Consider the following 16573-nt stretch of genomic DNA (forward strand, 5'->3'; position numbering starts at 1 on the left):
CTGTTTCTTTTTTTCTTTCTTTTTCTTTTTGTTTCAATCGCTACTACGTATGACTACAGTGGCGTACCGGTGCCAGTCGTGTCCATTCTTTGGGGCAGAGCCTTTTCTCTCGCGGCGAGCACTCGATAGAGAGAGGGAGAGAACGGAGTGAATGATTAGTGCATGCAGATCCTTTCTCTCGCTTTCTTTGTTTAGAGAGAATCTCAGGTTGGCTGGCTGGCTGCCTGCGATGTCTTTTGGTCGTAGTGAGAAGTAACCGTCGTTCCACGTCGACAAAAGAATGAAGAGGTTTTATGAATGCAGTGAAGAGCAACTTCCCCAGAAAGACTTTCTTTCTTCCTGTCGTCGCCTTCAGTGCAAAGAGATGACTTTCTAACTGATACCTGTAAAGCAGAAGTCCCATCTTGAACCGAGTGAAAAGGTGGCTAATGTTTCACGCACTCGCTTGCTCTTACCAAGAGAGGCAAGTAGGACAACAGCGTGCTATCATTATCCCTCTTCACGTTGGAGTTCTATCTCTACTGGAATGACGCGGCTGGCAGTGGAGCAGAAAGTCTTGTGATCTCATTTAGATAGATAGAGAGATGGATGGAGACACTAACTCACCGTGGCGTACTCTACACTCATGAATGAAGAAATGGATGTCTTCTTTCACTTTAACAGAAGAAATCCATCATGCTACGATCATAGTAAACAAGCCTTGCTTTGAAAGAAAGAAAGAAACACGCCTACACTCATATCTACCAGGTGGATGGATAATAGAACCTTGCCTCTCCCTTGCTGCTAAAGAAATAGCTACGTGTGCACTGAGGGAAGGGACGCGCATGGCAGTAGTGAAGATCGGAGAATGTTGGCGCATTGCGGGGTTGCTTTTTCTTGTCTTTCTGACTTGGCTGACTGGAATAGTTTCAAACTGACTGACGTCGCCGGGCTTGGAAGGGAGAATGGTGTCTCTTCTAAGATGATTTCTTTCAGACTCTAGACAAGCGACCTCCTCAGATCACTTCTTGTGGATCACTCCTAACAGACACAATACCTTTCATGAAGAGAGATTCATTCATACACGGTTGATTCACGAAGAAAGTTGAGTGGTAAAGGGGGAGATAGGGAAGGAAGATTTCTGTGAACTTCGGAGTGATAGAGGAGTTTCATGATTGAACAAAAGCACATGACAAGCACTTTGCTTTGCCAAAGAAGCAACGTAGTACGTCAGATGTTTATTGATACATACCAACAGGAGAAAATCTTCGGAATGCCTATTACAGAGTCTAGACATCGTGATACCAGAGTTTTATGAGAACCGCCAATCCGTAAGACGGACGTGGAATCTTCATCTTCGTGTTGCAGCAGTGAGTCATGGAGAGGTGAATGACCAGTCTCCCTGTTTCTCGACACTTTCGAGTGACTGCGACCCATTCATTCATAAGGCAACCCATCAATCAACATGAGAGACTACCCCGCGTCTTCCGAGAAAGAATTCATTCTTTACCTATCTATCTTTCTAATATGAGGGACAGACCCTCCACTATAACAGTAAGGAGGCAGTCGAAGTCCTTACGATGACCTATCGATACCATACCCATCATCGCCTTGTCTTCTTCTTCTTCTGTCCTTTAGAGATGGGTTCTCTCCATCCATTTTACCGCGTGCAAGCCACATAAAGAAACGAGAATGACGAGTTCTTCTCCCTTCGTCACTAAAAGAGGGGGTTTCTCCCCTCGTGCGAAACTCCTCGGCTTCGTTTTTTACGCCCTTTGAGTAGGGTGATTGAGGAGAAGGAAAGAATCGATCAATCCTGTCAAGGAACCCTCGGTAAAAGCAAGCCCCTGTCACACGGCGCATCGTCCATGTGGAGGAGGTACACGGACTTTTTATTCTGTTTGTCTTTCCGGACGTGTCAGTCGTCTTATATGAGAAGCATTGGGAGGGAAGCTTTACATAAGCAACCGTCAAAACTCCCTTCCCCACGGTCGGGCCCTAGTGTTGAGAAAGAGAAGATAAGGCTTTTAGCAAGCCCTTCCGGAGAACTATTTTAGGGCACGCCTTAATTCTTCTAGTCCCAAGATCACGACCATCCCCAATGAATTATGTAGAAGATGACACAGAGAAGAGCACGTTTTCTTCTTCTTCACGCATGAATGAAAGGGAAGAAGAACGAAAGAAGGAAGCAAGAGGACATACATCAGAACAATACACACGAGAGAAAAAAGGTCTCGAAAGGAGACTCGAAACGCCAATGAATGTCGAGGGGCGTCTGTAGATACACAGAGAGACTGCAGAACTGACAGGCTGGGGTGTTCTCTCTCTCTCCTCTCTCTCTTCTCTCTCTCTCATTCTCTTTGGCCCGAGATAAGGGGCAGGAGGGAGGTAGATAAGAGAAGATAGACACCAAAACGAACCCTACGTAAGACTTGTTGCTTTCCATTCGAACCCTTTCTTTCGTCACGTCTCTCTCTGTATATATAGAGAGGTGATAGATCATAAAGAGAAAGGAATGAATGAATGAATTGTAGCCTGTTCTCTCATACCCCTAGATGAAAACTCGGCGTCACTACCACCAACACGCAGACAAACAGAGGAAGAATAGAGAGACACAAAAAGACTAAATCTATCTATCTCTCTTTCTCTCTACTCTGTCTAACTATCTGCGATCGATCTATCTAATCTATTCTTAGTCTATCTCTCACTCATCCCTCTATTTATCTATCTAGTCTATCTATCAATCTGTCTTTGACCTCTTTATAGATACACAAGTCGGCTGTCCTAAATTTCCTCTCTTCACCCTCTCCTTCTCTCCTCTCGGGCTGGAGTTCCGCACATCACCCCATACACCACATAATCCATAGTGATCGTGTAAACATACTAACGCATATCTATATATCTATCTTTAATTTGTCTATCTATCTATATCTATCTATCTATCGATCTTTAATCTCTCTATCTCCCTTGAATCTCTCTATGTATGTTTATTGTCTTTAGACTGCGCAGATATCATCGAGACTGTAGGCAAATCCTTCGTGTTGAATGACATTAGCTGCGGCACATATCCCTAGGGCAGCGCTTTCTTTTATGGATTTCCCTTGCACGAATGCAAGCATAAACCCCCCTGCAAAAGCATCTCCCGCCCCATTTGTGTCGACAACCTTCTCAGCTGGGACGTCAGGAACTTCTTCTTTCCCTCGGACTATTTCTCCATCCGATCTGCTTTTCCAGACAAAAGTAACCACATGAAACAAACAAAGATAGATAGATAGATAGATAGATAGATAGGTACACCTCAGCTAGCTATCACTAATCATCCTTGAACGAAGGAAACAAGGAAGAATGGAGACACATCATGAGAAGAATAAGAGGCTTGGCCCATTTCTTTACAATGAGAGGAGACACCTCATGTAGAAAACTCCTCATTCTCTTCTGCCAAGTGATAGGGGAGGACGTCAACATATGACAAACACAGCTCCATTGAATCACATATATATATATATATATATTATATATATAATATACATAATATATCATATATATAATATATATATATATAATATATATAATATATATTATATATATAGGACCACGAGGGAAATCAGACACCTCATCAAGTATAGTGAAAGAGACTGGATAGGCAGATTGAAGATGAATAGATAGATAGATAAATAGATAGATAGATGGACAGACTGAAGAGAGATACATGCGTAGGAAAAAAGATTAGAGAGAATTAGATAGATTGAAAAGAAGTGGAGTGACTGAAGTATGAAAGAACTCGTCTACAGATAGCCAGTGTCTATCTTTAATTTACTATTAAAGATAGACAGAGACTTCGTCCCTCCTGTCAACAAGGACAACAACAAGGACAGAATGTCTACCTTTCCTATGAGAAAACCCATGGACCCACTCCTTTTCACTTTTTCTCTTCTCTTCTCCTATGATGTCTTTCTTTTCTTTGCTCTTGCTCTCTCTGTCCTCTTTCGCCTTGCCCTCCAACTCTTGATCGTCATGGTGATGCGACTTACTTCAGTTGGCAGAAGATAACAGGTTCCCGGCCTCGAGTCATAAGAGCAATCTTCACTACAGGCGATGCATGCAGCCCATTCGTTGTGCTTGCAGACGTAGAAGAGGCCTTCATAAGATTAAGCACACCTTCACAGATCTCATAGGCTCTGTCTATATCTGATTTGGCGTCGCCCTCCTTCTTCGATCCTCTCATATGAGAATCTTTCTCCTCTTCTTCTCGGGGAGGAGGAATAACCCCTTGCACCCTGGCAAGAATCTCGAACTCTTCATGGTTCCCGATGACTATGTTTGTCATGGAGAGCATCTCGAGAATCTCTTCTTTGTATATCTCGAGAATGAAAGGCGCTCCAAGATTGAACACGAAGTTGCACGTCTGATGGGTCGAGCAATATCTTGCTAATTGAAGGACATTCTGTACATACACCGCAGCACGCACCACGTCATCGCCAACCGGCTAAAAGACGGAGAGAAAAAGAAAAAAGGGTTCCAAGCTGTATCTTTGTATATGATCGATCTTGCCAAAGAAAGAGAAAGACTTAGAAAGTCGAACTGACATAAGGAAGTAGACGGATGATGAATAGTCACTATTAACAGGAGATGTATCCGCTTATAAGCCGGATAGACGGGAGAATCATGGGGTATTGAGAGACCACTAAGCAGCAGATGCTGATAGATGACTCCTTTCACACAAGCGTCTTCATATATCATCCACACGAAAAAAGCACGTGTATTGAAGACGGATAGATAGACAGTAGTTCCCTGTTGTCTCACTTCGATCGATGGACCGAGAGAGGGAGAGGTCTGGATATCTCTCTATCTTTCTATCGTAACCTATTACCGAGACACCGAAGCCCCTTTATCTCTCTAGCCCCTCGCAAAGGAACTCATTCAATCCGCAAAGACAAGCCGTTGCTGCTAGTCAGCCACCCCACACTCGTTCCTACTAGGCATAAAGAACAGGGGCATCTACACCTAAACAAAGAAAGAAGAAGAAGCACCTTCACCAAACACCCCACACGAAGGAGCAGAAGAAGAAAGGCACAGGATGGGCGATCTCGTGAAGTCCTTGGCTAGTCAGGAGAAGAAAATGAAGAGAAAAGAAAGAAAGCACCTCGACCTGATTCTCCTACAAGACAACTTGAACCCTACCTCTACATATCTACACGCATGGGAGACAGGATACATGACGTCTGTATACAAGGCAGATATCCAACAGACAGTCAGTCATCTTCTCGCTTTTGTCTTGCGAGAGTTTCCAGGTGTATCTTACGTCAGGAGAAGCAGACAAGGCATAGCCGGCAGCATAGAGAAGGCGTGCGCGTGAAGCGTCTTCTTTCCAATTCTCCGGAAGGCAAAAAGTTAAACAGGCTCCAAGAGAAGTGCAAAGAGACCTCTCTTTCTCATTGATTAGCACAGCGCAGACCCCTGTAGGATGATCTGGAGAGATCTGGAACTTCACGTCAATGCCTGAAACACATTGTCAAAGAAAGAAAGAAAGAGAAAGAAACATGTAGATACATACAGGATAAGATACACATCGGCTCTCCACACTCATATTGACGAGGTGAAGACAGCGGGGTGTGAGAATGAGGAAGAAAGAAAGATGAAGAAAGTTTAAGGAAACCGAAGAAAAAGAAGATAAGGTAGATAATACACTCAAAATACACTTCCCTGGTCGGAGAGGACAACCTTATCTCGGAAAGAAACTTAGCCTTTGTTTTCTTCAGCCCGACTCTCGGAAGATGACTGTCTTTCATATCGGGTGATAGCTCCCCCCTCATCTATACGGCCCTGCCCCGTCTTCCCTTGAGTGGTTGTGAATCTGCGCAGGTGTACATACACCCTAAACCTAGCTCTTCATCTCCTGCTCTACAGCACGAAGACGCAGTCCGTCCGTCTGTCTATCTGTTTGTCGCTCTTTCCTTCTCTCTCTCTTGAGGGGGCACGTGTACAGAAAGGCTTTGGAGTCTCACAGTCAATGTAGGCAGCTAGGCAGGAGCAAGAGAGAGCGTGTAAGCAATGCCTACCATGAAGGTGAACTTAAGCTTACTATCCACTGTATACCCAGGATACATGAGGAGATGAAGATTTAAGGGATTCTATGCCTTCAACGCAAGGCTATATTTGGTATAGAAGAGTATCATAGAGAACACCAGTTTCAGTAAGGAAGACACGTCTTTTCAAAGCGATTGAAAGAAAGAACGAGAGAGAGGGAGAGAAAGTCAGCCTACCCTCTTGTTCGGCAAGGGTCTTCAGCTGTGCTCCATGATCGTCATTCCCTACGGCCCCAGCATAAACAACAGACTTGGGCTGCAGACAGTCATAGGAAGAAGCGAAGATAAGAAAGAGGTAGATTCATTCATCCTGTCTACGCAGTCGTAGACAGAGAGAAATGTGGTGATGAACGATGTCTTAGAGGGGAACGATGCAACCCATTTCTTCTTTATGGCCCCGCCTACTAGACCCACACACGACTAAGCAAAAGAGGAGAAAAGACTTCCACAAGACTGAGAAACAGAAGCAGATTCATCGCGCAGTTGAGTGGAAATCTGCACCCGTGAAAGTACTTTGCGGTCCATGATTAGCGTAGGTGAAGAATCCCTGCAATGAAAGACTGATTCGAGAAGAGAAGGTAAAGAAAGGCTCGGAAGAAAGAGAGGCGGAGTGAGGGGGATTGGCAATGAACGGCGACAACCGAAAGAGACAGAAAGATGTGAAGACGATTGGCACAGATGATAGCAAGATTAAGGAAGAATGAAGAAAGGAACGGGTGGAATGAGAAAAGACAGACAACAAGAAGAATACGTGGGACAGGAACCGACCACTAAAGAACTCACGTGACGGGAGAGAGCTTGAGCGATTCTCGCAGTATTTAGAGCACTGCCACCTGGAAGGCGAGTAACCCGGTATTCTCTCTCTAATCTATTGTACAAAGACATTTGCTCTGGGGAAGCAAGGACGGCCTCCCCTCTCTTCAAAGAAAACTCTTGTAGAAACGAAGCAGGCACTGTCGCAACCATGTCCAGCAGAGGATTGCCGATGACATAGAGCGAACCCAGCTTCGAGTTGTCGGTCGCCATTGATGAACTACAGGAAGAAAAGAACGGGCACAAAATCGATAAATAACTGCTGCAATACTCATTCGCATGCAAAGTCTAAGAATCGACGATGTAAGGCACTGTGAGCTTGCACGAGAATCGTCCCGTGCAAAACACCGACTGCTCCCGCCCCATCGAAATAATACGGACGCCGCCATTGTTTCTTCAAAAAAGAGGCGGAGTTAAGAAGCGAGTCGGTCGTCTCCTCTGAAGAAAGCAGGCTCTCTGCTGCACAGATAGGAAGTCATCTATTTGAGAACAGAGACCTAGCCAACTGGGCCCCGTCGAAAGTGTGTGAAAATTCACCCACTCGAGGATGGTGACGGCAGGCGCGGCGAGTCTGAAACCGAACAGCAAAGTAGCTTCGCTGATAGAGCACGACAAGAACGGGTTCGATTCCTCATCCCCCCCTATGCCTAAGTGTCCTGGAAATTAGTGAGCTTACGCTACTTCATAAGGGTCAACTACCAACCTTCTTCCGAGAAAAGACCCTGACCGGGCGGCATTATAGGTGTGATAGCGAAATACTGGAGATCTCGTCGTCGCTAATGACGATCGCTTCGCAGCGGTCGGCCCACCGCCGCATCCCCACCCCAAGAGTCGACGCAAGAACCCCAAGCTGTAGCGGCTCACTGGCCCCATAGCCGAGACTAGTGCTGCAGGAAACGGTTTGTTATGGTCTTGCTAGGAAATTCCGAGTCGAGCCTCCTTGTGGAAGGAACGTTCCGAAGCGGCATAGGAATCGGTTCTCGGGCTGCTTGGGCAACCACGCCCGGCGCGCGGTGAGGTGACAACTAGAAGACGAGGAAATCGAGGAGGAGGCTAGTGCATTGTACAACGGTGAAGCCGCTGAAGCTATATTGTTTTCTAGGTCGCCTGACAAAGACACAGTTTTCTGACATTTTAAAAAACAAGCGGAGACTGACCAAGCGGCTGCTCCTCGCAGCACCCGTTGATCAAGCCAGGACACACAAAAGCAGACTGAAAATTCCCCTGCTAAAGGCGAGTTCATTACGGCCGGTGAAAAGAGGCTGCCAGCCCCTCGACGTGGAAAGGGCCGTGACAAAGAATAAGAGCAGAATTGTCGGGAGGGGAGTCGGAGAGAAGGAACCAAAAGAGAGACTTGCAGACTACGAATAAGTGGGCGGGACAAAGGCTGCTCCGTCGGGTCAGCCTGCAGGACCTATGAGTGTGCGGGGGGGATGCTGGTACTGAAAGATTACTCAAAGAAACACAGTCAGAACTGTCTTGTGGGTGAATCACTTGTATGTAATCTACAGCGACAGAAGTTAGTGAGAAGTCGTGCTCAGTCACGATGGCTCGTAAGGTGAGAGCGTTCCTCAGTTCAGGCAGTATGCACTCAGTTTTATTCTTCATTTGCACATAATCGCAGACACCACTTCCAGACATTACAACAGCAGGTTCTGTCGAAAATAGGGTATAGTTCAAGAAGATATAATAAAGTGGGGGAGTCGGTGCACTTAACGTTCATTGCTGAGAGACCCCCTTGGCACTTCGGTCTCGTGTCCTTGCGAAGACGTCGTCCAACGTCCACACCCGGGTGCACTGCTCTCTCAAGTCACGGGAATTAATTCTCTCTCGGGCATCTCTCATTCCTCTTGCTAAACACCGGGGCTGCTGCACTTGGATGATGATTGATCAACTACGGATGCCTGGCCTAGCTCGTGCTAGAAATCGAACGGTTCTCGAGGTGTTTCATTTAGTGTTGCGAAGTGCAGTTGCAACTCTGCCGGCACTGTACAATTCCATGAAAAAGGACTACCAAGAAAAGAGCTGCGTCTCCGATTCCAAGAGTACACTTCCACTACGGGAAAAACGCTACGAAGTGTGTCATGCTGAACACCCGAACCACACACCTCAGACATCCTCCCTAGTCTGGCATGGCTGGTAGGCTCGTCATACTGTGGAACAAAACGACCATACAGGGCTGCCTTTTTTTGTTAGGTTCCTTTCCTCTGTGTCGAAGAACCATTACGTTGATAGAAAAAGTCCGGTGCATAAACATGTTGCCGGTCTGAAGACGTGTATCGCAGAGAGGTCTGTCACCACCAACTCTAGGAAGAGCCCTCCGCACACGACCAAGACTTGAGAGCATGACAATGAGAGAGAGACAAACGAAACTTCGAAGTGAAGCAGCAACATCCATAGGGGGGCCCGTTTGAAAAGAAGCTCAGCTGCCCTAATCAGCAGATCTATTACTCCTACTACGAGTGTCTCGCCTTCAAACTTGAAAGTAGTTGCTCCGCTGCGTCGTTCTGTGCAGCTCGTAAGGTCGTATGCGCGATCTTACTCTTCGCGGTCCATTGACCAGATCGACCGCAGTTCACAGAAAAGACACTTTTAAAGCCCGTTCGACTGCTTTCTAAGCGATCGCAGTTCAATTTCCAGCCTTTTTCTAAGCAGAGAGCTTTCAGCTGAGAGCAGTACTCCACTGACAAGGAGCTTTTTCTTCTTTCCGGACGGGACGTTCCGACAGAAAAGCAACGCTCCTGTTCTCCCCCCATCCCTCTTTGATCTACAGACATTTGTATGCTTTCTGTGTCTCCTTCTGAACTTCTGCATGCGGTCGATGCACTTGGCGAAACGTTAGCTTGTGTTTCCGGTAGTGATAGAGTTGCAATCCCCTGAGCTAATGGATCGTGAGTTGTTCTGCCTTCACGCCACTCTCTACACAGTCGACTAGGCTTAATCATCACTTCTCCACCTGCATGCGTGTCTCTTTCCTCAAGGAAATTGCCTTCAACTTCTTCTGTCTTATTATCTCCATCTGACAAGAACGCCGTAACCCCTTCACTAAGAGCTCTTCTCTCTTCTACTCGATCGACTGAGTGGACGGTAGAAGGTCTTTCTTTCTCAGACGTTTCTTCCATTATACCAGCCTTATGAGGAATCTTGTCAACTTGTAAACATCCAGAAAAATTCTCTATCTTCCTAAGCACGTCATCTCGACGTGGTGGTCTTGTTGGATCTCCACAATTTGGTGGTCTATGGTCTAAGGGCATACTGATCTTTCTTTCCACCTTCGCCGACATCGTAGACATGCTCCCCTCCCCCTCCGGATCTTTTCCTTCATTCTTATCATCCTTCTCATGAAGCAGCCCATCCACTCGAGCTTGCCTTTCGATAAGTTTCATATAAGTGTCCTCACGTCCTCCTAGAGGAGAATGTTTTTTCCGCATTCCTAAGAGCACTTGTCTAGATACATACGCATCTGTCGCCGCGTAGATTAATTCTTCCTGACTTAACTCTTTCTTACTCCAATGGCTCAACTGAAGAGCTTTATCAACATACTTTCCTAAAAAGATACCTGAGAGAGCTTGAAGAGATCGACTATGATTCACACATCCTAAAGAGATCGCCGCTGCATGCAAACACATGAAATTCCTAGGAGCAATTCCAAACTCTGTCTGAAGCGCCCGGACCTCTGAAGATGCCCCTTGTGTGATCTTTCGAATATCTTCTCGAACTAACAGAGAAACGAGGTGACGAGGAAGTCCACCTAAATGACGAAGTTGCCAGATGCATGCAAGACTTGTCCCTGAGGAGAGCTGGATCAAAGACAGCGGAGGACGTGGAGAAGATGATGAAAACAAGGAGAGAGACGCTAACGATGATAAGGATGGAGAATCTAAGAAAGATCCTGTAGGCTCATGCTCCGAATCATAGCCAAGAAGAAGTTCTTCATCTTCTCTCTTTGGAGATGAAAAAGAAGAAGCAGAAGACTTCCGAGAAGTTTCTGATCTAGCACTTTGGAGAAGAGCTTCGCATGCAGCCCTATCATCTTCTACATTTCTTACAACGATCAATCGACCCGTGAACTTCGCCTGAGGCAGACGCTTCAACTGAAGAGGGCATATTGAAAAGATACCTCTCTCTTCGCCATTTCTCACTTTCGTACTTTCTTGTGAAGATTCTCTATCTTTCTTTCCTTTCCATGAAGCCTCGAGGGGAGGGTTTGAAGAGGTTTCATGAGATTCCAAACTGTGAACAGGAGCTTCATCTACTTTCTCGATTTCCTGGAATTTCTTCTTTCTCTTCATCCAAGTGCGAAAGAATCTTCTCTGATCCATAGAAAGATCTTTCAGGAAGAAAGACTGCTTCTCGATCCCCTCACACCTATAGAATCTCTTAAGAAGGAGCCGCATTGTGCCAAGCTTTCCTTCGTCGTCTTCTTTTCATTTTTCTCGCGATGTTTAGGGTTTAGCACCGAAGCAAACAAGCCCCGTCATCTTTGAGGTGTCTATACACCTGAAACATGATGCTATCCCACTCACTCTCGGCGTTCTTCAAGGGGTGAAAAAAAGACGACTTTTCTTCTCTCCATCTCTATCTCTTCTTTCGAGTCTTCTATGTGTCAACTAAGATAAACACCTTCTATCTCAAGAAGAAAAGCACTCTTCTCTTGTTCTTTTTCTTTCTTCCTTCTTCATCTGCTTCTCCTTCTTCAGTTCCCTTCAAATACGATCATACACCCCCAAGCTAAGATCTTCTGTACCTCCTTCTTAGGAATGAAACAAAAGAGAAGCACACCTGGCACGTCCAAGAAATGTCGCGATACCAAGAGAAATCTAATAGATAGAAAAGATCAAAGACTTCTTCTCATTAGAAGATACATATCTCAAGTGTATATCTACGGATATATATATATATATAAATAGATAGATAGTTAGGTAACGCGGCAGACAGCGAAAAATAGGTGGGTAGAGTGAAGACACAGGGATAGATAGGCTGAGAGATACATAGACAGATAATTTTCTTATATCTCTTTCCCTAGACACCTGAATGGATACGATGCCTCACTAAATGAGAAGATAGAAGAGAGAGAGAGAAACATCCGTATGATCAGACAGATAGAGAGATAAAAGATGGAGCAAAGATGGGGAGATTGGAGACCGATGGATCGACTCGCACATGCATGCTGATATGTGTAGGAGAGGTGAATGAAAGGCTATGAAGATGCATGCAATGACTTGATGGAGATGAGGTATAAAAAAGAGCAAAGAATAAGAAGAAAGAAGAAGAAGAAAATAAGAGAGAAGAAACGACAGAACTTCTTCTTTTCCTCTTTCTTTCCGGGGTGCTGACCTTGAAGATACAAAGCCGTTAAAGAAAAGGAGATGGGTTTATGGTATTTAAGAAGAAAAAGAGTCACTAGGGAGAAACGGAGACGCTGCGATCGACCTGTCAGGGAGACTATGTCTCTAGGTGCTGATAGATCGATAGAAAAGACACGTGCAGTTCATGAAACGCCTTAGCCTCTCGACGTTTTTCTCCTTCTCTGTCACCCTTCATGAAGAACGAAGGAATCTATCTTGCTGTGTAAGAAGAGAAAGAAAAGAGGAGAAGTGAGAGAAGAAGAAGAAAGGAAAAGTAATAAGAAGAAACGTGACGCTGCAAAAGAAGAAAAAGAGAGCGGAAAAGAAGGGCTGTCATCTCCGTCCTTCTCTCTCTTCTGTACATGAGACAGCCGTAGAGATGTGGAAGTGCATCTTAGGCGCGAGAGAGAGAGGTCGGAGAAAAGTCTAGAGGGAAGAAATAAATGTTTAGGCACCGACGCAAAAAGAGAGAAAAAGAACGGAGGGGGTTTCACTTACGATAGAGAAAAGAAGAGACAAAGAAAGGAGAGAGAGAGAGAAAAAAAGAGAGGAGAAAAGTGAAGGCGATTTCTCAAAGAACTCATCGCATGCAAGGTTATGTGTGTGTTTTTCTTTGCATGCGCATGCACATGGTCATTCTCGGTAGCTTTCTCCTTTTCTTCTTTTTCTTTGTTTCTTCTTCTTCACGAAATTAATCATCCTTATAAACTTCTCTTCTCTCTATCGAAACTGCTGAGAAGAGTTTTGTCGGTCGTTCTCCTTGAAGAGACCTCTCTCACATCGTCACTCCCCATTCTTCTTTACAAGGTCTCTTTTTATGGTCTTTTCTCAGACGTATCACTTCTTCAGTTTTCTTCTTCTCCATTCTCTTCTTTATCTTCTTTTCTTCTTTATCTTTTCTCTTTCCAACTTAGTGCGAGGAGAGAGGAGACTCTAGGAGAGGCCATACCTCAGCCTAACGCGGAGAATCTTCTCCCTTCTCTCTCTCTCTGTCTCTTTTCACGCGTGTTTTCTTCTTCTTCTTCACGCTTCTTCTCTTCTGCTAGATTCTCTTCATTTGCAGTCGCTCGGGAGTAGTTTTATCTCTCTTTTTTTTTGTCGACACTTTCTTTTCCTTCTCTTCTGCTTTCTCCTCTCTCGTTCTTCCCCTAGGAGAGAAGATTCTTCTCACTCTCCCGGACTTGTCTTCAAACCTTTCTTTCTTTCTTTTCGTCTCTTTGCTTCAGTATGCGTGTATTTCGTATCTATCTACCTACATAGAGATTCGTATGTGTTATGTATAGGCGCTTTACGATCTCTTTCTTACTATTAAGGTGTCTGTGTATCACCCTCGTCATTCTCTCACCTTTCTTCTTCTTCTTTATCTTCTCTCTCCTTCTCTTTCTTCTCTTACAGATTGATCTTCTTTCCTTTTCTATCACGAGTGGTCTCTCTCTGTCTCTGTCTCTCCTTTTCCTTTTCTTGCCATGCCACCGAGATTGTCTTTCTCTTTCTTTCTTTCCGTCCTTCTTCCTTCTCTCTCTCTTTCTCTCTAATTCTCGATACAATGGAGAATCTTCTCTCTTCCTCTCTTTCTCGAGCTACCAGGCGTCGAGAGGTCAAGAAGGAGATCTCGAAGTCTTTACAAGACTATCTTATCAAGAGAAATTCAACACATCCCATTAGGAGGACTACACCTGAAGAGACCTCCTCTTTTCTTCCCAGTGATCTTTCTAGGTTCTCTTCTGCTCCTGTAGATACACCTCAAAGCCTATCATTCTCATCTTCATATACAACTCATCTGTCTTCAGATTCATCCACATCTTTCTGCACTTCCTCGTCACCTTCTCTTTTTTCTACCTCTCTTGCTTCTTCTTCTCTTTCTTCCTGTTGTCTTCCGGCTTATATACGGACAAAACGAGACCTCCATGCAACTATCCGAACCTCTCCTACTTCCTTAAGTCTTCAAGGACTCTCCTCAGGTGCACTCGCTTCTTCTTCTCCTTTCGTTTCTCTTTCTTTCTTTAGTCCTTTTCTTCATCTTTCTTTCTCTCCATCTGCGGAAATCGATCTTCGATCTAGTCACTCTCTTTCTCCCAGATCCTCTTTGGCTTTTTTCTTTTCTTCTCCCCTTTCACACTCCCCGTTCTCTACACTTTCTTCTTCACGGTCTAGACACTCCGAGGAAGAGGCGGAAGGAAGAAGACAAGATGGAGTGGGAGAGAGAAAGAAAAAGAAAGAAAGAATAGAGGATGAAGAGCGTCATTTTTGCCTCTCTTCTCAGACAGAGAATGCCGGTGGTGTGACTCATGAAAGAAGAAGAAGAGAAGAAGAAGAAGAGCCAAGCATACCTCTAAATCTAGATAGACGTTGTAAGGAGGGCCGCGAAGACAACGAGGGAGAGGAGGAGGAGGAGAAGAAGAAGAGAGAGAATGGTCCATGCAGTGGAGATAGAGAAGCAGTAAGGCAAGAAGAAGAATATTTTGAGAAGAAATTGCTGTATTGGATTGATAGAGTACGGAAGGACCAAGATACTGGATCTGTCTACATGCTTAAGCAGGTATGCCTCTTCTTCTTCTTTTCTATCTCTTCTCCAGTCATCTTCTTAAGGTCTTTCTTTATTCTTTCTGCAACAAGGTTCTTTTTGGCTCTCCGCTTCGCACACACCTCCTCTCTCTTGGATCTTTTCTCAGACACCCTCTCTCTCATTCTCTCTCTCTCTCTCTCGTTCTCTCGCTTTCTCTCTCTCTTCTAGACTTTTCTTTCTGTCTTCTCATACAGACTTCAATCTCTTTCTTTTCTTCTTCTTCTTGTTTCGGGACAGCAGGGTGGCACTCTCGAACTCTCGTCGTCCCTCTCTGTCCCTCTCTTTCTCGATCCTTCCACTGCCACTCCATCACTACATCTCTCCATAGACCCACTTATCTATCTATACATATATATATATATATGTATATATATTTAACTGTATGTATATATGTATATGCCTATAATCATCTGTATATATGTATTGGCATATTGTGTACATGTAGATGAGGTGCAATGGAGTATCTCCATTGTATTCACTACAGAGAGATGAAGGAGAAGAGAAGAGAAGAGAGAAGAAGAGAATAGCCGACTGCATCTATCTCTTTTGCATACGTCCGCTGAGAGTGATGGCTTGGATTATGTACTCTTTCTGTCTCTCTCCTTTCTTTCTCACTCTTTCTCACTCGTTCTTTCTTTCTCACTCTTTCTCTTTCTTTTTGTAGATTGTTGAAGAAGAGAGAGCTCTGCCTAGCCACTTAAGAGGACAAGATCGACAAGAGAAAGGAGACATTCCTCTCTCTTCTTCCTCTTCCCTGTCTCTAGGTGAAGGAGAAAAGCAGGAGGAGGAGAAGAAGAAGGATCAAGAGGAAGAAGAAGAAAAGAAGAAGAAGGAGATCGTCCAAGAGATAGAAAAACTCATTCTCCATCGCTCCCAACTCTCTTCTCAAATTGGAGAGGTAAAGAAAGAGTGAGAAAGAAAGAAAGGAAAATTACAAAAGTCAAGAGAAACAATGAGATAGAGATGAAAGATCCAAGCAGCCTACGTCACTCATCTTTTCATAACGAAATCTGTCGTCTTTTTCTCTTTCTCTCTCACTTTTCTTTCTCTCCTTCTGTTTCGTCTTTCTCTCCTTTCTCTCTTTCTCTCATTGCCAAGAGTGTAGGCCCGCATGAGGCCTTTTGAAGGATCTTTCACTTCTTCTTCGTCTTCTGTTTAGAGGGTGTGCGTTCCTCCTTTTCTCTCCTTCTCTCGCCTCGTGAAAGAAGGGATTGATCTCGTTGCACCTAGAAGTCTTTCTTTCTCTTCTTTCTCTGCATGTGTCTACAGTTCATGGCGCACTTGCCTCTATTCTAGATAGACTTCACAAGCAAGAAAGAAGAGAATCTTTCGCCGCCCCTATAGATCTGTTGCAGTCACTTCAACCTTTGGTGTCTCTCCATTTGTCTCTCTTCTTCTTCTTCTTGCTTGGTCTATCTATCCTTTCTCTCTTGTCAAGGCTCTTTGGAAAAAGAGCAGCGAAGCCAATCTAATCCATAACGAAATAGAGAAAAAGAAATACAGATATCTATCTATCTATCTATCTATGTGTAGTTGTCTATAGAATAAGTGTGCGTCTCTTCTTACTGCTTGTTTAACTGCAGACGTGCCTACAGGTTCGAGTAGACTTCCTAGCATTCCTGTATGTATCTATCTACTATAGAGAGATATGTGTCTATACACCCTAGCTACAAAGATGTATCCACACAACACTTCTATGTACAGAGGATCGCCATTCCTTTCTTTCTTTCTCTTTTTCTTTCCCTTCTTTCTTTCTTCTTTCTCTGTCTGTCTCTGTGTGT

At 44.6% G+C, this 16573-nt stretch overlaps 4 protein-coding genes across 4 annotated transcripts; 1 reads left to right on the plus strand and 3 right to left on the minus strand.

Moving 5' to 3' along the window:
* Nucleotides 1-2057: 2057 nt before the first annotated feature.
* Nucleotides 2058-7532, minus strand: CSUI_004082 (pfkb family protein). The gene is made up of 4 exons (XM_068064277.1): nt 6243-7532; nt 5282-5478; nt 4011-4423; nt 2058-3201 (listed from the first exon to the last, which is right to left on the minus strand). Exons 3-4 carry the CDS (start codon nt 4313-4315, stop codon nt 2976-2978), a joined length of 531 nt encoding a protein of 176 aa, XP_067923742.1. The 5' UTR covers nt 4316-4423; nt 5282-5478; nt 6243-7532; the 3' UTR covers nt 2058-2975.
* A 1619-nt stretch (nt 7533-9151) lies between these two features.
* On the minus strand, nt 9152-11597 carry CSUI_004083 (3-5 exonuclease domain-containing protein). The gene has a single exon (XM_068064278.1). It carries the CDS (start codon nt 11273-11275, stop codon nt 9335-9337), a length of 1941 nt encoding a protein of 646 aa, XP_067923743.1. The 5' UTR covers nt 11276-11597; the 3' UTR covers nt 9152-9334.
* A 207-nt stretch (nt 11598-11804) lies between these two features.
* On the minus strand, nt 11805-12883 carry CSUI_004084 (uncharacterized protein; the record flags this gene model as incomplete). The annotated part of the gene is made up of 1 exon (XM_068064279.1): nt 11805-12883. A coding segment is annotated over one exon (162 nt), but the record flags the coding sequence as incomplete, so codon positions are not given.
* A 50-nt stretch (nt 12884-12933) lies between these two features.
* CSUI_004085 (uncharacterized protein) lies at nt 12934-15687 on the plus strand (the record flags this gene model as incomplete). The annotated part of the gene is made up of 2 exons (XM_068064280.1): nt 12934-14765; nt 15457-15687. Coding segments are annotated over exons 1-2 (1224 nt in total), but the record flags the coding sequence as incomplete, so codon positions are not given.
* Nucleotides 15688-16573: the final 886 nt, after the last annotated feature.

This window comes from Cystoisospora suis (assembly GCF_002600585.1).
Source record: "Cystoisospora suis strain Wien I chromosome Unknown contig_1842, whole genome shotgun sequence".
NCBI classification, from domain to species: Eukaryota; Apicomplexa; class Conoidasida; order Eucoccidiorida; family Sarcocystidae; genus Cystoisospora; species Cystoisospora suis.